The 25,662-nt window shown below is 49.7% G+C and overlaps 1 protein-coding gene across 1 annotated transcript in view; it reads left to right on the forward strand.

The window, feature by feature from the left end:
• Positions 1-25,662, forward strand: part of LOC123758006 (uncharacterized) — a 28,858-nt gene that overhangs the window by 1,134 nt on the left and 2,062 nt on the right. Inside the window, exons 2-6 of the mRNA XM_069338911.1 lie at positions 704-831; positions 1,165-1,350; positions 6,259-6,389; positions 8,054-8,160; positions 25,407-25,565. Coding sequence (XP_069195012.1) covers positions 704-831; positions 1,165-1,350; positions 6,259-6,389; positions 8,054-8,160; positions 25,407-25,565 — 711 coding nt within the window. The remainder of the gene's footprint in view (positions 1-703; positions 832-1,164; positions 1,351-6,258; positions 6,390-8,053; positions 8,161-25,406; positions 25,566-25,662) is intronic.

Raw genomic sequence — 25,662 nt, forward strand, 5'->3', positions numbered from 1 at the left:
TTGGGAGGGTAGGCTGTGTTGGTAACGTTGGCTTGGGAGGGTAGGCTGTGTTGGTAACGTTGGCTTGGGAGGGTAGGCTGTGTTGGTAACGTTGGCTTGGGAGGGTAGGCTGTGTTGGTAACGTTGGCTTGGGAGGGACGCTGGACTTTATTTTATGCCTCATATAACCCGTCGTGTGGTTGGTCGCGGGGAAAATTACACCATATAATTTGCTAAAGAACTAAACCCAAAAATTAGTCTAGCAAGTTAAAGCGACCCGCGAAATGTTTTTCTAACTTTTGGTTTCGTTAATGTAGCGTCTTAAGTAATGAACGAAAATATAATTTTCAGACAGTCTCTAATTTTAATTTACGCCACTTTTTATAACTTCTGAACTTTCTCTCGTTGAGGATTAGTATTCCATGACCCTAACCTCCAGACGGGCCACTAAAGGGTGACCGGGTAACTGATCAACTTGAGGACCCATCAGTAACCCTGTAAGCGTTAACTAAGCCTGATGCATCTGTACGACTAGGACTCAAAAAAATAAATTAAAACTTCATAGTGCTGCTTGTCTTATGATTTACTGGCTTGTATTAAGTTTAATGGTTATTTGGCAGAAATTATAAATTAAATGTTTTTAGATTTAAGCTACTCGGAACCAAATGTCCATGTAGCACGGGCTAGGGTGAGCCCGTAATGTTAAAAATTGAATTTTGTATAGGTTGGTGGCGTGTGGGGTGGGGGCCATGCCGGCGAGGAGCAGCTCCTGCCTCTCCCCGGTGGACCTGAGGCTGGGCAGTGCCAACGGTAGTGCCACCACAAGCATCCCCCTCCAGGCGCGCCAACTGAAGGAAAGTCTCTCCATTGTCTTTGGTATTTAAATATAATCAAATATTAGTCGTCGACTATTTAGCTGTTGAGCTGGTTTAATGAATTTACTAAATGGCAAATAGCTAGACGGTAAGAATATTGGTTACTGTAGAAGGCCTTTCTGCCCATAAGAGGCAGATCAGACAAACAAAACGAAAAAGCTAGTGTTTCTTTGCTAAACGTCATAGGCTATATTTGTTAGGCTATATTAACTCGGTTTGGTCTAGGTTGGATAGGGACGTCTTAAAATAGGTTCGGGAACATCATGTACCTTGTGACTTGTACCCTAATGTGGTGTCCCACCGGTGTTGCAGGTGTCGGTGGTGTTGGAGAGTGGGGAGAGGGAGGGCGTACAGGTGGCCAGACTGGTGCCTGTGGACGTCGACGCCCCCAGGTGCACCACCCCGTCTGCCTCGGACCTCTCCGTCTACTGCTACAAATACTCTGAGATACGCTGGAGCCATCTTGGCACCCACGGCTCCGACCATGCTGTTAACGGTCAGTTTGGACCCTTGCATATTATTACTTGTCTACTAAAGTCATTAATATTTATTGCTTTAGTAATTAAAATTTGCTTGGTTAAAAATTATTACATTACACACAAATTGTCAGTCATAAATTAATATTTCTGATAATTTTGTATGGGTAAGGATGGAATGCTGGGTGATGTCTGGGACGAGTTGAGGCATTGCTAAAGTTAAATGTCAAACGACCCCATTGCTCATGACGTAAAGTTTATAAACATTGTATTAGTTGGCTTGTACGTAAGCTCTAATGTATTGAAGGTGATAGAGGTCGCCTAGTGCAATATACAGAAATTGCTGTTGCAGAGGACAAAAGGCCTGTACTTAAGTTTATCGAGGTCAGAGGCGGAATACCGTCCTCGAGGACTTGATACTTATTTTATAACGCCTGGGTGCTAGGAACACCTACTTGGACAGAAATCGGGCGAGAGAAAGTCTAGATGCCTTGGCTTCCTGTGGATTTGAACCCAGCACATTTAGTTGTGATCAGGTTGTCAAAGAGTAGAAATTTCAGTCTAGAAAAATTGAAGCTACAATTTTGTTCATACTAATTTAAAGTATTGTGCAAATACGTTGTAAATTTCTTTAAGTTTTGCAAAATTGCTTTTCGTTATTGACATATGAATTCAATGTTGTGGATTGTTACTAAGGCCTACCAACCTCTGGCGTTACCGAGGCCTGGTTGATGGGGTTCTGAGAGTTCTACTCCCAAGCCCGGCCCGAGGCCAAGCTTGACTTTCAAGAGTTTGGTCCACCAGGCTGTTGCTTGGAGCGGCCTGTAGGCCCGCATACCCACCGCAGCCCGGTTGGTCCGGCACTCTTTGGAAGAAAAAATCTAGTTTCCACTTGAAGATGTCCACTGTTCCGGCAATATTTCTTAGTCGCTGGGAGGACGTTGAACAACCGTGGACCTCTGATGTTTATACAGTGTTCTCTGATTGTACCTATGGCGCACCTGCTCTTCACTGGTTCTATTCTGCATTTTCTTCCATATCGTTCATTACTGTAAGTTATTTTACTGTGTAGATTTGGTACTTGGCCTTCCAGTATTTTCCATGTGTATATTATTTGGTATCTCTCTCGTCTCTTCTAGTGAGTACATTTGGAGAACTTTGAGACGATCCCAATAATTTAGGTGCTTTATCGCATCTATGCGTGCCGTATATGTTCTCTGTATTCCCTCTATTTCAGCAATCTCTCCTGTTCTGAAGGGGGAAGTAAGTACTGAGTAGGACTCAAGACGGAACAAAAGTGACTTGAGTACAACCATTGTGATGGGATCCCTGGATTTGAAAGTTCTCGTAATTCATCCGATCATTTTTTTTTTCTGGCTGACGCAATATTTGCTTGGTTATGCTCCCTAAACGTTAAGTCGTCGGACATCATTATTCCCAAATCCTTGACATGCTGTTTTTCTACTATGGGAAGATTCGATTGTGTTTTCTACCCTGCATTGTTTGATCCTCATTTTTCCCGTACCAGAGTACCTGCAATTTTACTGTTGAACCTCATTTTATTTTCTGTTGCCCAGTCGAAAACTTGTTGAAAATCTTCAAGCAGATATTATCTTCAGCAGAGATAATTTTCATGCTGATTTGTCATCTGCAAAGGATGACACGCGGCTGTGACTTTTATTTTTGTCTATATCTGATGAGAATAAGGAACAGCAGTGGTGCAAGGACTGTACCCTGAGGTGCAGAGCTTTTAACTGCGCTTGGACTCGAATTTTATTTTACTTACTGTGTTCTGTTCGACAGGAAATAGTATCCAGCATCCTACTTTACCAGTTATTCCCATTGACCTCATTGTGTGCTATCACATGGTCACATTTGTCGAATGCCTTTGCAAAGTCTGTGTATACAACATCTGCATTGTTTTTCTTCTAATGCCTCAGTGACTTTGTCGTAATGGTAAAGTAGCTGTGAGAGGCATGATCTTCCCGCTCTAAATCCATGTTGGCCTGGGATGTGGAGGTCATTGGTTTCCCATGACTCTAGTGACCTGACTCCTGATCACTCTCTCAAATACTTTTATTATGTGGGACGTTAGTGCAACTGGTCTATAATTCTTTGCCAATGCTTTGCTCCCTCCCTTGTGCACAGGGGCTATGTCTGCTACTTTTAAATGCATCTGGTATCTCCCTCGTGTCCAAGCTCTTCCTCCACACTATACTGAGTGCCTGTGCTACTAACACTTTGCATTTCTTTATGAATATTGAATTCTATGAGTCTGGAATTAAATATTCGTAAAGAAATGCAAAGTGCCAGAAGCACAGGCACTCAGTATAGTGTGGAGGAAGAGCTTGGTCACGAGATAAGATGCGCTGAAAGCAGGCAGGCAAAGTAACCCTGCCTGGTTTTTGTTACTCATGCATAGACACCCCCCCCCCCTTGGTATTCCAAGGAGCTGCACAAATTTGCTTTCTCGTAAGTTTTCCCGACAGTTTATTTAGGTTCTTGAATACATTTTAGTATCGAGATTGAGTGGTAGCTGAACACTGAACTTCCTCTCAAATATGCTGGATAACATTCTGTGAAGTCTCTTGCTAACTTGCTAAACAGATGTTAAAATTTACTATGACGACTGACATGTCGCCTGTCATATTTCATAAAGTAATGCCTCGTCCACTAGCGAGATCACCACCTTGCGGTACAAGGTCCGGGGTACTCCCCTCGACGAGCAGGCGTTCTCAGACCTCCCTCCTGAAGCTCCTCAAAGATGTCGGCGGCGTAACACTTAACGACATGGACAGGAAGGCACGGACATCGTGTTTTACTTCTCAAGCAAGCAGGAGGTCGACAACCCGCAGTCTCCCCGCTGTGGTTTTAGCGAGACTCGCCACCACCATCTCAAGTTCCCACGGCAGTACCTTGCTGCTCGAACTGTCATAATTAGTAAACTCATCCCGTGGAACAAGGTGACGCAGATAAGTTTTTATGACCTACCTCGAAGACTCCAACCTGAGCTTGCAGTCCCATCAAACTCAATTCAACAAATTCTGCTCCTTGAAGCTCACCTTCCAGAAAATCGCTTCGGCTATCCTGGCCACCAGAAATTGACTACAGCTTCGTCAGCCACATTCAGTCATTCAGTGTGAAGATGGAACGTCTCTACAACGTCAACCAGTGCCTCCGGTGCTATAAGTACACCCACTCCACCAGCAAATTTAAACAAAAACTCAAGACTGTAGCCTCGGTTCAGCCGATCACCATTATTGTCTGCACGTCAGAAACACAGATGTTTGCTTTGCAATGGCAATCATCCTCCAATCTCCCTTGGTTATCTCCGAAGACAAGAATTCATAAATATCATAGAGAAAAACCACATCTTCTGCTGGAGCTGGCACCGGCCCAGGCACCTCCACCTCAACGTTGAAGTCGCCACTTTCTTGGAGCCTGAAGATCCGAGCCTGAAAAAAATCAGTGAAAAAGACCATCGACGAAATATAGTAAAGAACAACTCTACCAGACCCGCGACGATAAGCCCGGCCTCCTGCACGACACAACGGCTAGCAACCATGTGAAGTCCACCTTACCACAGCGTCAGCTGCAAGTCTTACAAACGGTGGTTGGGCCATACACCTGTGATTGGGCCACTGTAATAGCAATTTACAGCCCCGCTCCTGTGCCAGGTAAGTCCACTACGGGCTCACCATAGCCCGTGCTGCTTGGAACTTTTTCTTCCCAGTAGCTGAATCTATAACAAGACACCGACAAGTTGGACCACTGACTGATTTACGGGCTATTCATGCCCGTGCCACCTCTTGGGTGGCTTAATCTTCATCAATTATAAACTTTTTTTTTTCTCCCCTGTTCGACTAGTTTCCAGTTCCTAGCTCAAGATTTCCGCATCCTCGCCCCCGTCTTCCATCCCCTGCTTTCCTGTTCTAGGGTTCTTGGAACGGAACGGAACAAGCGACATGTACACAGTTGTAACTCGCGTTTTGGTGTATAGAGTATGCTTCAGTCCAGGAAGTTGACCTCGCAGGCCAACCGTGGCCTTAAGATACAGTGGAGAGGAAAGAGACCTGCTGCTTGGGTAACGGCTTCTCGGTATCAACCTACCTTGGCCTTGCTCCCTGGAGGGGCCACTCCAGACCGGCAACCAGACCTCGACTCCATACTCTCCCGAGACTGATGCCTACTACTACTACTGGTCCTGGAATACATATCCAGGATTGGAGTATCCTGGCTTGGTGGTATTACCTTGATAACCTTCCGGTAACGGTTAACCCCAACACCAAACCAATGTTGCCCATGTTGCTATATATGGAAGTTAAATATGATCAGGGTTTTAGAGATAAGGGGGTATAAATAGTGATAAGTACCGGTTTGGATAGTGTTTTCCCAGAGTGGAATGGTCAGCTAGCTTTTTGGGGGAGGGGGCGGCAAGGGAAGGGGTTTAGGTAGAGCCTGGTCTGGCCCAAGAGACCTGGTACAATGTTCCATATGTTCTGTGTATGGGACAAGTCGTATAGGGGTTCACCAATGGATTTTAAAACCAAGCACATCCGACCCTAACATGGTAACATAACGGTTTTAACAATCTAAGACTAGCTTTATCGAAGTCTATGGTGCTATTTGACCATAGGATATGTCTGGTAATTCAGAATATTATTAAAGAGCCACTAGTAATACACACAATTCATGGTTGCTTGAATATAAAATTCACGTTAAAAGAAATCCAAATTTATAGGTCATTAGGGAAATTCTCTTACACAAGCAGTAATATTTTTTTCGAAATTTGATGTTAGATTTTCTTTAGTTTGTTGCACCAATTGAAGAATGTCCTCCATCCCTCCAAGTTGGTCGTTGCAAATGTCAGACATTAAACTATCATTTAATACGAAATTGGTTTGTTATAAATATTGATAACTTAACAGGGCGAAAATCTAACTTGGAGGCGCAGCACTACCTGCGCCGGACCCACCACCAGCTGACGGGGACGCCTCTGGCCGTGGGTGTGCTCGCCAGAGTGACGCCACAGGCCAGCCTCCACAACTCAGCCTACCAGGTGACGCCGCCCTAGTTGTTGGTCATTATTGTGGGGGAGTGTAAGGGGCACTTTACAGCCCTGGTTAGACTCCCACTACAGCGGGGAAAGTCTCCGCATCTAAAGTATTGGTGTATTATATGGGGCCTGACGGCTGAGTGAACAGCACTCGGGGTTCGTACTCCTAAGGGTGCGGGTTCGATCACCGGCGGAGGCGGAAACAAATGGCCTGAGGTTTTTCACCCTGATGCGCCTGTTTATCTAGCAGTAAATAGGTATCCAGGAGTTACAGCCGCTAGTCCCCCGGAGGGGTGTTACTGTGTATACTCGCCTAGTTGTGCTTGCGGGGGTTTAGCTCTGGCTCTTTGGTCCCGCCTCTAAACTGTCAACCGAAGTACAGGTTCCCGAGCCTATTGGGCTCTATCCTATCTACATTTGAAACTGTGTATGGAGTCAGCCTCCACCACATCACTGCCTAAAGCATTCTATTTGTCAAATACCGACAGTAGTAGTAGACTGTGTTTTGTAATGTTTGTTTCCGCGCGCGCGTTAGTATTAAGGACTTGCCCAAAACCATATACGTGTTTGTGGCTGAAAAAAGAATGCAAGGACTCGTGTATATATAAATAAAAGTATGCAAATGTCAGAGGTGCATGATGAAGAATGTCGGTTCACTACAAATGTAAATTCCTGGGTAAAATACCCTGGGGTCCCGTCCCGCACCCTGGGGGCGTCCCGTCCCGCACCCTGGGGGGGTCCCGTCCCGCACCCTGGGGGGGTCCCGTCCCGCACCCTGGGGGGGTCCCGTCCCGCACCCTGGGGGGGTCCCGTCCCGCACCCTGGGGGGGGGGTCCCGTCCCGCACCCTGGGGGGGGGGGGTCCCGTCCCGCACCCTGGGGGGGTCCCGTCCCGCACCCTGGGGGGGGGGGGTCCCGTCCCGCACCCTGGGGGGGGGGGGGTCCCGTCCCGCACCCTGGGGGGGGGGGGTCCCGTCCCGCACCCTGGGGGGGGGGGGGTCCCGTCCCGCACCCTGGGGGGGGGTCCCGTCCCGCACCCTGGGGGGGGGGGTCCCGTCCCGCACCCTGGGGGGGGGGGGTCCCGTCCCGCACCCTGGGGGGGGGGGGTCCCGTCCCGCACCCTGGGGGGGGGGGGTCCCGTCCCGCACCCTGGGGGGGGGGGGTCCCGTCCCGCACCCTGGGGGGGGGGGGGTCCCGTCCCGCACCCTGGGGGGGGGGTCCCGTCCCGCACCCTGGGGGGGGGGTCCCGTCCCGCACCCTTGGGGGGGGGGGGGTCCCGTCCCGCACCCTGGGGGGGGGGGGGGTCCCGTCCCGCACCCTGGGGGCGTCCCGTCCCGCACCCTGGGGGCGTCCCGTCCCGCACCCTGGGGGCGTCCCGTCCCGCACCCCCCCCTAATGGTATAGGTCTTGGGGGTCTACAATAAACTGTTGTGCTTTGAAGACCGACTAGTGCCCCTAAACGAAACCTTTTAAACAAATTTAGACAAAAAAAAAAACTAAATTTGAGCATGTAAATGTTATAACACGTTCAGTGCGTCAGGCAGATGTGGCGGGCCTGTAGGTGGAGTGCCGTGTACATGGGATGTCTCTCTAGCCCATAGTAACTCGTAACCTAATCTATGACTCTTAACTGCTCTTGTATTTAATAATGTTTTCCCTGTTGGGCAGAGGTCGGTGGCAGACATAGTGAAGTTGATCAAGAATGAGACGAGGAGGATGGACTTGACCCTGGGTGACCTCCTTCCTCCCGAGGGTCAAGCTTACTACCAGTACAAGTATGCACAGTTATTATTTCCTACCATAGACACTGCCACACACTGGTAGTGGTGGTTATAACTTTGGTACACAGTCAGAGCGCTACTATGGTACATGGCGGTTATTAACTGTAGTGATTTAACACCTCTAGCGGCAATGCATTTTCGTCTAGACTATAGAAAGGATTAAATATGTTCTTGGGCGGTTATTGTACTCGATCACAGAAGGTAAGAGATACATTAACCAAGGCAAACTAAAATTCTAATTTGCATGCATTTTGTCGCTTCTCCTAGTCTGGCAGTTTTAGTTCATTTATTATGCACCCCATACCCATCTTGTGGGCGGTAGTGGAAAGGGTTACAGAGGTACATAATGGGCTCAGGGACTGAACCCCACAATTCATTTAGCTAAGCAAGTTACAATCTTGATGAGCTAGTTACAAAATTTCAGTAAAAGTTCTTACATCAACAATGGGTTCGAGATCGACCTCAAGTACAGGTTCTAAATTAAGCAACTGACATATGTGGAGAGCTAGTGTCACAATTGATATGTTTGTCCTGCACACCGCCCCCCATCCAGTGGGCAGCGGTGGATAGGTTACAATCACTGTTACTACCTACAGTTAGCAAACTGTGGATATTTGGCTAAAATTTCTGGTAGATCATTTTGAATTAAATATTGACACATCGCTGGAACATTGGTTATAGAATTGTCTCTAAATTCGCGTATCTTTTCGCACTCCATCACATAGTGACGGAGGGTGTGCGAATAATTTTGTTGACACAGTTTACATTTGGTCAGGTCTACATCAACAGATAATGAGAATTCCCAGAGATACTTGTAACAGAGTCTAAGCCGAGCAGTAGTAACATCTAGAAGTCTGCTGATTTTATTGGATTAACCTTGGATGTGTGGCTCCTCTTGCATGATAGTATGCAAGAGGAGCATGTGATAGGCTTGTGAAAATTACAAACCATTCGATCCAAACGGAACTTGGTTAATGGGAAGTTTATAGTGGAATATTGTCAAGAGCATGTGAAGTATATATATATTTCCAGTGAATAGGGCTGTGGGCTTCTTCCACAGCCCTATTCCCCGCATCCCCCCCCCCCCCCCCGATCTTCGGCCCTTCCCGAAGCATGACCGTCCAGGCCAATACGTCCTCCCAGGTATCCTTGTATCGTCCAATCTCGTTCTATCTCCCCCGCCTGAGACTGTCGCACGGTACCTTGCATCTACCCCCACCTGTGTTAGGAAGGTGAACCTGTAAGGCGTCAGTCCTTCCCGAAGCTCGTCTCCGTCCTTGTTCCTGTATCTCGGTAGCAGAACCAACTGACCTCGGTATGGAAGTTCCCGCCACTTTATTTACCTCGGGTCTTCCCGATACGGTGCGTGCCGCGGTTTGGCCATGCTCTACCACACCTTCCCGGCACTACCTCTTCACCCGCACCCTGCGGCTAGTCTGTGCTCTTCACCCGCACCCTCTCGACTTGACCATCTTTGCTGGATTTACCTGTTCCTCCTCAGCCCTGATTTAACTGAACTTGATCCCGCTCTTTCTAGTATCCTGTGACATTTGTCTTGCATTTTTCTTTTTACTGTTCTTCAGTCGTGATTCTAAAGTGATGATTAGGTTATCTTAAATACAGGTGCAGTGGGGCAACTTGATGTTGGCATATCACGACTCGCAAGGTGATCACTACTATACAAAGTATACATATCCATGTGGATATATCCACGTGGATATAAAGTTCATATTTATTAGTTTAAGTTGGATATATCTTTGATATATCCATGTGGATATATCAAAGAATAAATCCACATGGAGCCGTGATGAGGGTTCGAACTTACGTCCAGGATGATCCCAGACGTACCTTAATCGATAATTGTTCCACGACATGGTTTAAGAATTGCAACAGGGAGTGCTGCTGCCCTCACACGGATCCCAGTGTCTGACACAAACCGCTTGTGTAATTCTTATACCATTTCGTCGTGCAGTCGATTAAGGTACATCTGGTATCGTCCTGGACGCAAGTTTGAGCCCTCAACACGGTTCTTGTGGATTTATTCATTGATAACTACTAGTTGGCCATACTAGCTGGGTTACGCACGTCAGGCATGCTCTTGTACGGTATGGTGTGCCGGGCTTGTTTCAGACCCCACAAGCATCCCTATGGAACAGTCAGATCTATGAATGGTCCAATGCACTAATGTCTTGTCATATTGTGTAGGCTTAAACTTGTCGGCTAGGCCCATGACGTAATGTCACGCATTGCAGCCGTGGCCATTGGGGAAACTAGACGGTGATGCCCCCTCCGTGGTGTCTCCTTGTGGTGAGGGGCTCGCGTACACCTCCCTGGGACGGGAGGGTTTCCTTCGGCCCCTCTTCTGACCCCTCTTTGGGTGTTGTACATGTGGATGGTGTCACGGGGGGTGGGCTGGGGCTCCGCTAGCAATCGGCTGCTAGGGGCTCAGAAGGCAGAATATTCAGCCCCTCCGACTCCCGGGATTCACCGGAGTCTCCTTGGTCCCACAGGGGAGGACCAGCAATGCCCACCACCGCAGGTCTTTGCTCCCAACACTAAAGGGGGGGGTTGCCACTGATTCACCCTGGGAGCCCTTCAGTCAACCACGGGGAAACTGCTGTTAACAGTTCCGGCCTAGACCCGTGGAGAAGTGAAGGAAGACTCAGGCTTACCTTATAACAATAACTTCCCTGAGTCTTGCCTGCCAGACAAAAAGGTTGCAGGAACTTCTTTCCTGCCTGCCTTCTCTATCTTCTTAACAAGGTCGCCAGCTGGGTTAGTGTATCTGCACCCCAGCGATGCAGTTCAGTGGGCGTGTTCTATATTTGTTGCCAGTGTTGCTATTCCCGTAGATCTGCCACTGGACTGTCAGCCCAGGGTACTCTCCCATAAGTCTGTGCTGCTTTACCACTCTCCAGGCGATAAGAACTTCTATAGAGAACGTGACGTTCCCTAGGTGGTACTATAACCCTCGTGTATGCTCATAAAGAAATATAACAATAATGGAGGCACATTTAAACACACTGATAAAATGTGTGAATTTACTGACAAATTACATGATCACACATACACTTATAAGCAATACAGGAAAATGAACATAAGGATAATAAATCTGGAGATCGTCAGCAACTTTCACAACCTCCAACCGCTCCTTCAACTGGGCAGATTAGACAGGAGTCACACACTCTCACAGGAGGGCCTCTTCGCCACGTCGGCACCTCTTCTTCCACTGTCCTGCCGTCCACGCGCACTGTCCTCTCCAACAGTCCTGGACACAAGCTGCCCTGCAGCCTATCCTACTACTAAAGCATTAATGCTATCCTGCAACATGCAAATGCAAATATCGTGGCCTATCTAGCCTACTCGAACAAGGGGTAATGGGAGGGAAATTTGATCTACCTTACATTCCTGGCTCACGACGCCTGTCCCTCGATAGTGTGAGGTACCCACGCTTCCCGAGTCGATCCTTGACGATCCAGGAACGTTCCACAAATCCTCAGGTGTCGTGCAGCCTTCGCGTCATCGCCGATCCAATCCCAGGGATTCGGCTATCCCAATCCTGGTTCACCAGTGGGCACTGAGCTAATCACTATATTCACACACTCGTCCCTTCCTCAAGGCGTTGCTCCTTGTCCTAGGAACTATGTCGTCCCTCCAAAACCCTTAGTAAATGTAACCCGGTCACAGCCAAGCCTGCCCGCCACACCTTTTCAGACCCTCAGCGTCGAGCGGCGCCGCCCTGCGTCGTCGCCGACTAATTTTCCAAGTTTGGCACTCCTCCGCTCAATGAACTTGGCTTCTTTCTTGCTTCCCAGAAGCGCAGGGTCTCCAGTAACGATGGTGGGCTGCGATGGCTAGTTTAATCCACTGAATAAGGCTTGTAGAGCTCTCAAATCCTCGAGTGACCGAGGCGCGTCCTGTCACCTCCAGTCAGGTCAACTCTGACGTTGGCGCCGTCCGGGGCACTCGGTGACGTCACGGCGGGCTCTGATTGGTCGCCCGTGACCCACGTCACCCAATCCGCACACGGCTAGCGTTTTCTACAAAACGGCGGATCTGCAGGTAGGGGGGGTACTCTTTCATTTATATCAGGGTGCCACTTTCCCCTTTACCTACAAACTTGTGTAAATTTCTCCCTTATCTGGCGGCCGATCTGGTCGCCACATATACCAACAGACTCCCTGTATCTCAGAGAATCAGTAGGGAGAGCTGATACGACTCTTAAAACAGGCAGACGAAAGAAATAGGAGAGGGCACCGTAACAATGGGTATCACATAGGGGGCCTTGTGAATCATCGGACCGCCCACTGAAGGGGTCGCCTGTGAGGGGCTGCCCTGAGTGGATGGGTGTCAAGGCTGGGGCGATAAGGGGAATGAGGTCTTTGCACCAGTGTGGGAGAATAGACGAAGCAGTAGGACTCCTTTGTTGAAAAATGGGAGCACTGCTGGGGACGATGCACCTCTTCCTGCACTGGCCCGTGCTCGGCCTCTCTGGCTGCCCTGGTAGGTGGCATCCCTTGATTCCAGGCCCCAGACTCTTTAGCATGATTAACGTATGGACAACGACACTATCTCTTGCCTAGGCTCATGGGTTGGGCAAACTAGGCCCCGAGTTGGACTGTGATGGAAGACCAGGCTCTGTAGCCCCCGCTTCATTGGGCCCAGACCGGACTGCTCCCCTCTGTGGAAGGGTAGAGTCCCAAGTCCCCAGTGGTGACCACCTTGTTCCCTGGCACGGCTCCATCCCTCATTGACTGCCTTTTAACCCTTCAGAGTTCTCACCGTCCTCGCCACGGCCGGTCTCGCACCATCCCTTCTCATACTAATTTGTACCACGCCTTGTTTGGTCCTGCTACATGGGCTAAATACTTTGATCTTCACCATAAGAGATTCTACTCTGCCTGACGATTTCTCCCTCCATAAGCACCTTGTCGATTCAGTAGATGCCCGTAACTTTAACCCCACCCATCTCGGTATGCATGTCATTGCTGCTCCTTCTCAGGATTCAGCTACCCCACTTAGCCGCATTGTCCTGCACTGGGGAGACCCCTGTTCGGGTATCAAAGAACGCTCGGTTAAATTCCAGTGTTGGCACTGTTCTGCACCTTGTTATAACTGGTGTTAAGGACCTCGAGGACTGCCACGAGGATATTAAATATATCCTCGAATCCCAAGGCCATTCTGTCCTCCAGGTGGACACGTTCACTTGAACCCCTCCTGGTCGTCACCGTCAGCCCCTTCGGATTGTGAAAATTACCTTTGATAGGACACTTTCGCCACTTATTTATTCTTGCTGGTGCTAGATGCTCTGTTCAGGAGTACATTCCCTCTCCTCGGCTTTGTAATAAGTGCTGGAAGTTTGGGCATGGTGCCCCCCTCCCCGCTCAGCTCGTTGTCGCCGTGTGGGGGCTTCGTGGGCGGCTGCTGGAGTGTGATGCTCCTTAGGACAGTCCTCTGTCCTTTTCTAGCCTTGTGCTCCTGCTGCCGTCCTCTCCAATTCTGCTGGGCACCTTTTCCTTTTCCTTCTGTTTCGTTTTTCTCCGTCCTCTTCTCCTATCTGCTTGCCGTTTCCTGCCGACCTTTTGCTCGTTCTGGTTCTTCCATGGACTTCTTCTATTTTGACGCCCGGGTGCTTGAGGAGGCATACTCATGCACCCGTAGAACTGCAGTACCCGACGTCGAGAGCGAGGGGAACCTTTTATTGTCAATCCCCACTTCGTCACTGAACCCGATCTCGACGGACTGTCGGTTTCTTAAGGTGGCGTTTGTGGGGCGTATACTCACGACGCACCCCTAGGAGGCCCCGACAAGATCGGCGATAGCTTCTTGTTGGGTGTCCTGCCTCTAATTGTGGCTCCATGGTGGGTGTGGGGGCACATTCGTGAGTGAATTCTTAATTTCGTCAAGATGATAACCCCTGTTTCGGCTGCTTCTGGCTTACCTTTTCAGGCTCGTGGGGTGGGCGACCAAGCCCCCGAGTCGGTCCGTATTGGAAGACCGGGCTCTGTAGCCTCCGCTGCATTGGGCCCCGACCTTGCTCCTCCTTTGGCCTCTCTGACTCCTTCCCCTGGCTCCCCTCCCTCCTCTGTGGTTGGGCCGAGCCCCAAGCCCCCAGTGGTGACTACCTCGTCCCCTGGCGCGGCTCCTTCTCTAGTTGTAACTACTGCGCCTTTTAACCCCTCTCTCTCTGGGGGTTCTCACCGCCGTCCTCGTCACGGCCGCCCTCGCTCGATTCCTTCCAGTTCTGCTACCTATCAAGCCTTGTTTGGTCCCGCTTCGTGGGCCAAATATTTTGATCTCCTCCCTCTTGATTCTGCGCCTCCTGACGATTTCTCCCTTCATCGACATCTCATTGATTCCGTGGATGCCTCCATTACTTTCAACCCCACTCGTCTCGGTACACGTGTCGTTGCTGCTCCTTCTCAGGATGCTGCTTCCCGCTTGGCTGCCTTATCCTGCCTTGGCGAGACCCCCGTTCGGGTCTCGAAGAACGCTCAATTGAATGCCAGTGTTGGCACTATTTTGCTCCCGCCCCATGTTGCAACCGGTGTTCGGGACCTGCGCGACTGCCACGACGATATTCGCCATATCCTCGCTGCCCAGGGCCGTTCTATTCTCCAGGTGGACACGTTTACTCGTCCCCCTCGTGGTAGTCGCCGTCAACCCCTCCGGGTTGTGAAGATTACCTTTGATGGTAGGACCCTTCCACCCTCTGTCATTCTTGCTGGTGCCAGGTGCTCTGTCCAGGAGTACATTCCTTCTCCTCGGCTCTGCAACAAGTGCTGGAGGTTTGGGCATGGTGCCCTCCGCTGCTCCGGGACTGTCTCTCTCTGTCCTTTGTGTGGTGGCGAAGGTCACTCTAAGTCGGAGTGCACTTCTCCCCAGGCTCGTTGCCTCAACTGCGGTGAGGCCCATCCTACCTTCTCCCGTGCGTGTGTCCATTACAAGCTTGAGGCAGCCGTCCTCAACCTGAAGCACCGGGAGCGTTTATCTTTTCCTGAGGCGAGGCGCCAGGTTCGCCGGCTCCCGCCTTATGCTAATATCTCTTATGCTCGCGTGTTGCGCTCTTCCTCTCCTCGTCCTTCTCGCCTTCCTCAGACTCACAACCGTTTCCGGGCCTTGGACCCTGATGCGCCCACTGCCCCCTCCTCTGTTCCTTTGGGTTCTCTCCCGAAGGATCCTCCTCCTGGTCCTCTGTCTGGGGTTCCCCTTCCTTCTACCCGGTCTGTCGTGTCTTCTGTGTCTTCTTCCTCGTCCCCCTCCGATCCTCCTTCCCATCCTCTTCCTCCATCTATTGGCTCTCCCCACCGCCTGTCGGTGCGGGCGGATGTCCATCGCTCTCCTAACGGCCGTCGTGTGAGCTCTCGTTCGGCTTCTCCTGTTGAGACACTGGAATCCGTTGCCCGGTACGTAGTTGCTGGGACACCGGTCTCTTTAAGTCAGAAGCGTAAGCCTGGCTCCTCTCCTTCCTCTTCCCCGCCGGGTAAGAAGGCTTCGCTTTCTTCCTCAGCTCCTCCTTCTGGCTCTGTTGCTCCTTCCCCTCCCGTTTCAGTGCTTGCGCCCCCTGTTCCTGCTATGGAGGTTTCTTTGGCCCCTGCTTCCCTTTCGGTTGCTGCTCTTGCTGGGGTGCGCTCCCCTCTTTCTACTCCCCCCCCCCCTCCTCCTCCTGCTGCTGTCCTTGACGGCTCCTCTCCGTTGTCTCCTCCTCTTCCTCCTCCTCCTCCAGACCCTGCCCGCCCACCTCTGCTCTGTTCTCCCGTTTCCTTCCCTCCGTCTTTGCTCAGTTTACCCATGCCCCCTAACCCTGACTTTGCTGACCCTGATCCCGACCCTGATATTCTTTAACGTGCTCTGTTGCTCTTTCGCATTTGTTTCTTCCTTGTTCTCTGTTTTTGTCCTTTCTCTTCTCGTCGTTGTCCATTCTTCAATGGAACGTTCGAGGTTATTACGCCAATTTCCTCTAACTCCAACTTCTGATTTCGCGGTTTTCGCCCCTTTGTCTGTCTCCAGGAGCCAATGCTTGGTGCTCGTCCTGGTCGTTTTCGTGGCTATTCCTTTCTCTCCCCCCCCCCCCCCAGCCATTGCTGGGGCTTCTAATTCTTCTGCTCTTTTGATTCGGGCTGATGTTCCCTTTGTTCCTTTACTTTTTCCTTCGCCTCTCCATTGTTCTGCTGCTCGTATCTTTGTGGGGAAATGGTACACAGTTTGTTCCATTTATCTCCCCCCGAGTGTCCCGCTCTCTCTTCCTGATTTGAAACACCTCCTGGACTCCTTGCCGGAGCCTGTGCTCCTGCTGGGTGACTTCAATTGTCATTCTCTTTGGGGTGACGTTCTGACGAATACCCGGGGTCGCCTCCTTGAGCCGTTTCTCCTCTTCTTCCCTGTCTCTTCTGAATTCTGGTGAGCCCACTCATTTGGACTCTCGGACTCGCACCCTTTCTTGTCTTGATCTTTCTCTCTGCTCTTCTTCTCTTTACTTAGATTTCACGTGGCAGGTTCTTGATGACCTCCATGGAAGTGATCATTTCCCCATCCTTGTTTCCTTTTTCTCTTTTCGCCCTTCCCTCTCTTTCCCTAGGTGGCAGTTTGCTAAGGCAGACTGGACCCTATTTACCCTCAGTGCTGCTCTCCCTGACCTCTCCCTTCTGCCTCTCTCTCGCGCTCTCCTCCTTTTTCATGACACTGTCTTCAACGCTGCCCTCCGCTCTATTCCTCGCTCTTCCTCTCGGGGTCCACGGAAGTGCGTTCCCTGGTGGAATGCGGACTGTGCTCGGGCTGTCCGCTGTAAGCGTGCAGCCTGGAAGAGGCACCGCCGTAGGCAGACGACCGATTCTTTTCTTTTCTTTCGGAAAGCGAGTGCGGTGGCCCGTACGGCTAAACGTGAATGTTGGGCATCTTATGTCTCAACAATTACGTCCGAGACCCCTCTGGCCCAGATCTGGAAGCGTATCCGCAAGATAGCGGGTAAGTTCGTTCCCGATGTTTCACCGGTCCTTCACCTCCATGATACTCTTGTGGCGGACCCGTTGCAGGTCGCTTCCGAACTGGGTTCCCATTTTTCTTCTGTTAGCTCTGGTCTTCATCTTCCCCAATCTTTCCTTCTTCGTAAACCTGTCCTTGAGTCTCGTCCTTTAGATTTCTGCACTCGTCTTCAGCTTCCCTATAATGATCCCTTCTCTCTCTCTGAACTTCGTTCTGCCCTGGCCCTCTGCGGTTCTACGGCGGCGGGCTCCGATGGTATTCATTATGAGATGCTTCGCCATCTCCCTCCGAGCACGTCTCAGTATTTACTGAGTCTGTATAATCGGATCTGGGAGTCGTCGTCAGTCCCTGAGGACTGGCTCGATGCCGTTGTCCTCCCTGTTCGCAAACCGGGGTCTCTGGGTACTTCCCCTAAGGACTTTCGCCCTATTGCTCTCACTAGTTGTGTCTGCAAACTCTTTGAACGTATGGTTAACGTTCGTCTGATGTGGTTCCTGGAACACCATCACCTCCTCTCCCCTTCTCAATTTGGTTTCCGCAAGTGCCGCAGCACGACAGATGTCCTGGTGAACTTGGAGGTCTATATTCGTACTGCTTTTGCTGCGAAGACCTCCGTTGTTGCCGTCCTTTTTGACCTAGAAAAGGCTTACGACACCACTTGGCGTTATCATATCCTATCTCAACTTCATTCTTTTGGCCTTCGTGGCCATCTCCCTCTCTTTCTCCGCAGCTTCCTCTCTCGTCGTTCCTTTCGGGTGCGCCTTGGTACCGCTCTCTCCCTCTTTTCAGCAATACGAAGGTGTGCCCCAGGGTAGTGTTCTGAGCACTACTCTTTTTCTTGTTGCCCTCAATGGTATTCTTTCCTCTCTTCCTTCTGGTGTCTTCTCCGCTCTCTGTCGATGATCTTACCCTTTGTTGTCAGGGTGGTGATTCGCCTCTCCTTCAACGCCGGCTTCAACTTGCAATTGATGCCGTGTCGTCTTGGGCCACAGGTCATGGCTTCAAGTTCTCTACTTCTAAGACTTGTGCCATGACTTTTACGCGGAAACGGGTTGTTCTTCGTCCCTCTTTGTCACTTTATGGTCATCCCCTTGAATACAAAGATTCCGCGAAGCTTTTGGGGTTATTCCTTGACACTCGTTTGTCTTGGTCTCCCCATATCTCTTACCTCCGTGTTGAGTGCTCTAAGGCCCTTACCCTCCTTCGGGTCTTGTCCCATACTTCTTGGGGGGCAGATAGGCGCACTCTCCTTGCTTTACATTCCTCTCTCGTCCTGTCTAAGCTCGATTATGGTTGCCCTGCTTACTCGTCTGCTTCTCCTTCTACTCTTCGCCGTCTTGATGCTTTGCACCATACTGGGTTGCGCCTCAGTTCTGGTGCCTTTCGTTCGACTCCCATCCTTAGCTTGTATGTTGACACTGGCTTCCTGTCTCTCCAGGACCGCCGTGATCGCTACTGTCTTCGCTATCTTGCGCGGTCCTTGCAACATCCTTCCTCTCGCCTCTGTCGTGCTTTAACTTTTACCCCTCCTGCGGTTCCTGTTCCTCTTCACCACCTCCCTCTTTCTGTCCGGTTATCTCGCCTACAGGATTCTCTCTCCGTTCGTATTTCTGATGTTTCTCCTCGTGTTGTTCCTTCTTTGCCCCCGTGGAGGGTCCCTCTTCCGCGGTTTTGTACTTCCTTGACCCGTATCACTAAAGCTTTTACCCCTCCTACGGTTCTAAAACGCCTTTTCCTCGAGCACTTTTCTTCTCACTCCCGCTCCGTTTCTGTCTTCACCGATGGGTCTAAGTCAGCGGACGGTGTTGGCTACTGTTGTTTTTCCTGATCGCACTTATGTGTCGCTTGCCTCCGGAGACTAGCATCTTTACAGCAGAACTTTATGCTATTCTCTATGCTCTTCGTCTCCTGCTTTCTCGTTGTCAGTCTTCCTTTGTGGTTGTTGTTGACTCTCGTAGTGCCCTCATGGCTCTCGGGTCCTTTAATCCGGTTCATCCAGTAGTTGTCGAGATCCAGCATTGGCTGTTTCTCGTTCACAGTAAATTTAAGTCGGTTGAGTTTTGTTGGGTTCCCAGCCATATTGGTGTGTCTTTAAATGAGCGTGCGGATGCTGCCGCTAAGGAAGCTGTCCGCTCTTGTCCCATCTCTCGTAAAGGCATCCCGTATTCCGACTTTTACCCAGTTATCCATTCCTCAGTTCTTACCCGTTGGCAGGCTTCTTGGTTGTCTGTTACTGGTAACAAGCTACGTACTCTTAAATGTTGTGTTTTCTCGTGGCCGTCCTCCTTCCACCGTAACCGGTGGTGGGAAACAGCTCTGGCGAGGTTGCGTATTGGCCATACTCGCTTAACCCATGGTCACTTGATGGAGCGCTGCCCTGCTCCTTATTGTCCTAGTTGCATTGTCCCTCTTACGGTCGTGCATGTCCTTCTTGAATGTCCTGACTTCCAGGACGAGCGTGTGTCTTGCTTTCCGACCGCTCCTCGCGGTCACCTGTCCCTCGATAGAATTCTTGGTGACTCGGATACTTTTGATATCGTTCGCCTTGTGCGTTTTTGTTCTCGTATTGGCATCCTTGGTGATATTTAGCGCCCTCTGATTATTTTGCGTATTTGATGGTGCTACATAGCCTTCCCGGTTTGGTGCCTTCTTTTGATAATTACTTACTTACTTGGGCATGGTGCCCTCAGATGCTCCAGTACTGTGTGTATGCCCCATGTGTGGGGAGGATGGTCACTCTAAGTCGGAGTGCTCTCCTACCCAGGCTCGCTGCCTCAATTGCGGCGAGACCCACCCTACCTTCTCTCGCGCGTGTTTACATTACAAACTTCAGGCAGCCGTCTTCAACTTGAAACACTGGGTTCGTTTCTTTTCCCGAGGTGAGGCGCAAAGTTTGATGTCTCGCCCCCCTTTTGCTGGTGTCTTGCGCTAGCTGTTGCGCCCTTCCTCTCCTCGTCCTTCTCGCCTTCCTCAGTCTCTCAACCGTTTCCAGGCCTTAGACCTAGACATGCCCACCACCTCACCTGTTCCTTTACGTTCTGTCCCGAAGGGTACCCCTCCTGGTTCTCGATCTGGAGTTTCCTTTCATCCTACCCAGTCTGCCATGTCTCCTGTGTCTTCTTTCTCATTTCCCTCTGATCCTCCTTCCCATCTCTCCCCTCCCCTCACCCCCCCCCCCCCCCGTCTCGTAGCTCTCCACGCCGCCTGTTTGTACAGGTTGTTGCCCATCATCCTCCCAGCAATTATGTTCTCTCGTTCTTCTCGTATTGAGATGCTAGTGTGTCGCTCAGTACGTTGTTGCTGGAACACCTGTCTCTTTGAGTTAGAAACGTAAGTCTGGCTCCTCTCCTCCTCCTCCCCGGCGGGTAAGAAGGCATCTTTTTTTTTTTTTTTTTTTTTTTTCCCTCCCTCGAGGGCTTCCCTCCCCCCCCCCCCCCAACCTGACTCCATTGCTCCATCCCCTCCCGTTTCGGTGGTCGGGCCCCCTGTCATAGAGGTTTGTTTGGCCCCGCTTCCCTCTTGGTTGCTGCCCTTGCTGAAGTACGCTCCCCGGTTTCTGCCTCTCCTGTCCTCGACAGCCCCTCTCGGTTGTCTCCTCCGGACTCTGCCCGTCTGTCCTCCCGCTCCTTTCCCTCCATCCTTACTCGGTTTACCTATGCCCCTAACACTGACTTTGCTGACCCTGATCCTGAGCTTATTTGACATGCTGTTAAATTTGCCTTTGTTTCTTCATTGTTCTCTGTTGCTGTCCTTTCTCTTTTTGTCGATGTCTAATCTTCAATGGAATATTCGTGGATATTATGCCCCTTTCCATAAACTCTAACTTCTGATTTCAGTTTTCGCCCCTTTGTGTCTCCAGGAGCCGATGTCGATGCTTGGTGCTCGTCCTGGTCACTTTCGTGGTTATTACTTTCTCTTCAACTCCCCCTTCCCCCCCCCCCCCCAGCTCTTCCTGGGGCCCATAACTCTACTGCTCTTGATTCGTTCTAATATTCTTTTCGTCCCCTACTTTTTCCATCGCCTATCCAATGTTCTGCTGCCTGTGTTTTTGAGTAAATGGTATACGGTTTGTTCCATTTACCTCCCCCCCCCCCCCAAAATGTCCTGCTTTCTCTTCCCGATTTCCGACAATTGAAATCGCCTAACAGGAACACTGGCTCCTTGCTGGAGCCTGTGCTCCTGCTGGGTGATTTCAATTGTCGACATACCCTCTGGGGGTGATGTTCTGACAAACACCCGAGGTCGCCTTCTCGGATTGTCTGTTCTCTCTTCTTCCTTGTCTCTTCTGAATTCTGGTGAGCCCACTCATTAGGACTCTAACTCGCACCCTTTCCTGTCTTGATTTTTCTCTCTGCTCGTGTCTTTACTTAGGTTTCACGTGGTGGGTTCTTCATGACCTTCATAGCCGTGACCATTTCCCCATCCTTGTTACTTTTCTCTTTTCACCCTCTCCTTTCCTAGGTGGCAGTTTGCTAAGGCTGACTGGAACCTATTTACCCTCCGTGCTACTCTATGACCTCTCCATTCTGCTGCTCCCTCGCGCCCTCCTCCTTTTTCACGAGTCTTCGACACTGCCCTCCACTCTATTCCTTTCTCTACCTCTCGAGGCACGCGTTCCCTGGTGGAATGCGGACTGTGCTCGGGCTGTCCACTGTAAACGTGCAGCCTGGAAGAAACACCGACGCCGGAAGATGGCTGATTCTTTTTGTTTCGGAAGGAGAGTGCGGTGGCCCGTAGGACCATCCGTACAGCTAAACGTGTTGTAAATCTTATGTTTCCACCATTATATCGGATACTCCTCTGCCACAGATCTGGGAATGAATCTGCAAGATAGTGGGCAAGTTAGTTCCAGATGTCTCGCAGGTGCTTCACCTCCGTGGTACTTTTGTGGCGGACCCAGTGAAAGTCGCGACCGAACTGGGTTCCCACATTTCTTCTGTTAGCTCTGGTTCTCATCTTCCTCAATCCTTCCTTCCTAAACCTGTTCTTGAATATCATTCTTTAGATTTTCACACATCTCGGACTTCCCTATAATGTGTCTGTCTGTGTACTCGCCTAATTGTGCTTTGTGTGTGTGTTCCTGCCTGCCTGCCTGCCTGCCTGCCTGTCCTGGCCCTCTGCGGTTCTACGGCGGCGGGCTCTGATAACATTCATTGACATGCTTCGCCATCTCCCTCCGTGCACTCTCGGTATTTACCTAGTCTGTATAATCGGGTCTGGGAGTCGTCCCCAGTCCATGAGGACTGGCTCGATGCCGTTGTCCTCCCTGTTTAGAAACTAGGATCTCTCGGGACATCTCTTCATGACTTTCGCCCTATTGCCCTCAGGAGTTGTCTGAAAGCTCTTTGAACGTATGGTTAACGTTCGTCTGATGTGGTTCTTAGAACACCATCACCACTTCTTCCCTTCTCAATTTGGATTTTGCAGGTGCAGGTGCACAACAGATGTCCTGGTGAACTTGGACTATAATCGTACTGTTTTTGCTGCGAAGACCTCCCTTGTTGCCGTCCTTTTTGACCTAGAAAAGGCTTGACACAACCTGGAGATATTATATTCTGTCCGAACTTCGTTCTTTTGGCCTTCGTGGTAATCCCCCCTCTTTCCAAAGCTTCCTCTCTCGTCGTTCTTTTTAGTGAGGCTTGGTGCCACTGCCTCTTTTTGGCAGTGCGAAAGTGTACCCCAAGGTAGTGTTCTGAGCACTACTTTTTCTGGTTGCCCTCGATGGTTTTCTTTCCTCCCTTCTGGGGGTCTTCTCAACTTTATCGACGATCTTACCCTTTGCTGTCGGTGATTCTCCTCTCCTTCAACGGCGGCTTCAACTTGAGATTGCAGTGCCATCTTGGGCCACCGACCATGGCTTAAAGTTCTCTACGTCTAAGACTTGTGCTATATCTTTTACTCGGAAGCATGTCGTTCGCCGTCCCTCTGTCTCATTATGGTCATCCCCATTGTATTCTGGATTATTCTGGAACAAGGATTCTGTTAAGCTTTTGGAATTAATCTTTGACACTCGTTTGTCTTGGTCGCGCCATATCTCTTACCTCAGTTGAATGCACCAAGGCCCTTAACCTCCTTAAGGTTTTGTCCCCATACTTCTTGGAGTGGATAGGCGCACGCTCCTCTCCATTTCTCTCTAGTCCAGTTTAAACTTGATTATCGTTGTCCTGCTTACTCGTCTGCTTCTCCTCGTATTCTTTGCGGTCTTGATGCTTTGCACCTTACTGGGTTGCGTCTCTGCTCTGGTACCTTTCGTTCGACTCCCGCCCTCGACTTGTGTGTTGACACTGGCTTCATGTCTCTCCAAGACCGTAAAGATCGCTACTGTCTTCGCTACCTTGCGCGGTCTCAGACACGTCCTCTTACAACATCCTCACTCTCGCTAGAGTCGTGCTTTGACTTTTACCCCTCCTGTAGTTCCTGTTCCTCTTCACCTTCCTCTTTGTCGGGTTGTCTCGCTTGCAGGATTCTTTCAGTTCGTATTGCCAATATTTCTCCTTGTTCCGTCCTTGCCCCCGTGGAGGGTTCCCCTTCCAAAATCTTGTACAGCCCTGACCTGTATCACTAAAGCTTTTCTCTTCCTACGGTTCTGAACGCCTTTTCCTTGAACACTTCTCTTCACAGTCCCGCTACATTCCTATCTTCACTGATGGGTCGAAGTCTGTAGACAGTGTAGGCTAATGTTTTTCCTGACCTCGCCTATGTGTCGCCTACCGCTGGAGACTAGTGTCTTCCCGGCAGAACTTTTTGCTATTCTCTCTGCGTCTCCTGCTGTCTCAGTCAATCCTCCTTTCTGGTTGTAGTTGACTGTCGTAGTGCCCTCATGGCTCTGGAGTCCTTTAATCCAGTCCATCCAGTGATCGTAAAGAGGCTGCTTATCTAGTAAATTTAAGTCTGTAGAGTTTTGCTGGGTTCCCAGCTATATTGGTGTCCTTTATATAAGCCTGCAAACGCAGCCGCTCGGAAAGCTATCAGCTCTTGTCCCACCTCCCGTAAAGGTATTCCTTATTCAGAATTTTACCGTTATTCATTCCTGCATCCTTTCCTGTTGGCAAGGTTGTTGGTCTTCTGTTTAACAAACTTCGTGCTCTTAAGAGCAGTGTCCCCATGGCCTTCTTCCTACTACTGTAACCGGTGGTGGGAAACGGCTCTGGCGAGGTTGCATATTGGCCATATGCGCTTAGCTCACGGTCACTTAATGGAGCGCCGCCCTGCTCATTGTCCACATTGCATTGTCCCTCTTACAGTTGTGCATATCCTTGTTAAATGTCTTGACTTCCTGGACGTGTCATGCTTTCCGACCGTCGCTCACGGTCCCTTGTCCCTCGATAGAATTCTTGGTGAATCGGATACTTTTGATATCGTTCACTTTATTCGTTTCTGTTCTCGTATTGGCATCCTTGGTGATATTTAGCGCCCTCTGATTATTCTGCACATTTGATGGTGCTACGTACATAGCCTTCCCGGTTTGGTGCTTTTTGATAATTACTTAATTACTTCTCGATGGTGATCCCCTTGTTCCTCTTCCGCCTCTCGGGTCCCCCCCCCCCCCCCCAAAAAAAAAAATTATATATATATATATATATATATATATATATATGTCGTACCTAGTAGCCAGAACTCACTTTTTGGCCTACTATGCAAGGCCCGATTTGCCTAATAAGCCAAGTTTTCATGAATTAATATATTTTTTCTATTTGTTTTCTTATGAAATGATAAAGCTACCCATTTCATTATGTATGAGGTCAATTTTTTTTTATTGGAGTTAAAATTAACGTAGATATATGACCGAACCTAACCAACCCTACCTAACCTAACCTAACCTATCTTTATAGGTTAGGTTTGGTTAGGTAGCCCAAAAAGGTAGGTTAGGTTAGGTTAGGTAGGTTAGGTAGTCGAAAAACAATTAATTCATGAAAACTTGGCTTATTAGGCAAATCGGGCCTTGCATAATAGGCTGAGAAGTGAGTTCTGGCTACTAGGTACGACATATATATATATATATATATATATATATATATATATATATATATATATATGCATGCTTGAGAAAAGGCTATGCTTGATATACAATGTGGGAAAAGCTACATAAACTAAAATAGCAAATATTTCCTTCTCTAACAAGGACAAAAGTGAATTTTTCTGAATGCTTAACACTTCAGTTCGCACTGAACACCTCGGTTTGAAGTTATTGTAATGAAGAAAATGCAAAGCAAAATTTTAAATAAAGCCTTCTTTCAAAAGGCTTTGACTTGTTCCAGTGGGACTGTTCCTGGATCATGTACAGAGGAAACAGAGTGGTTGGTGTATGATGGAGAAATGACCACCTCGCCCGAGCTACTGGAAGCCCTCAAGGGGCGGTGGAGCAGAGAGGCACACTTCGACATCGTGGACGCCTCGCCCACAATCTTGTACGCCAGGTGAGCGGTTCTCTGAACAGTGGTGGGATGGCTTAGATTTTCATGACTATAAAAGGCTGGCATTGTTCACCTTTGCGTTACAGGCTATTCATGCCCG

This window comes from Procambarus clarkii, chromosome 40 (genome assembly GCF_040958095.1).
Source record: "Procambarus clarkii isolate CNS0578487 chromosome 40, FALCON_Pclarkii_2.0, whole genome shotgun sequence".
Classification (NCBI taxonomy): domain Eukaryota; kingdom Metazoa; phylum Arthropoda; class Malacostraca; order Decapoda; family Cambaridae; genus Procambarus; species Procambarus clarkii.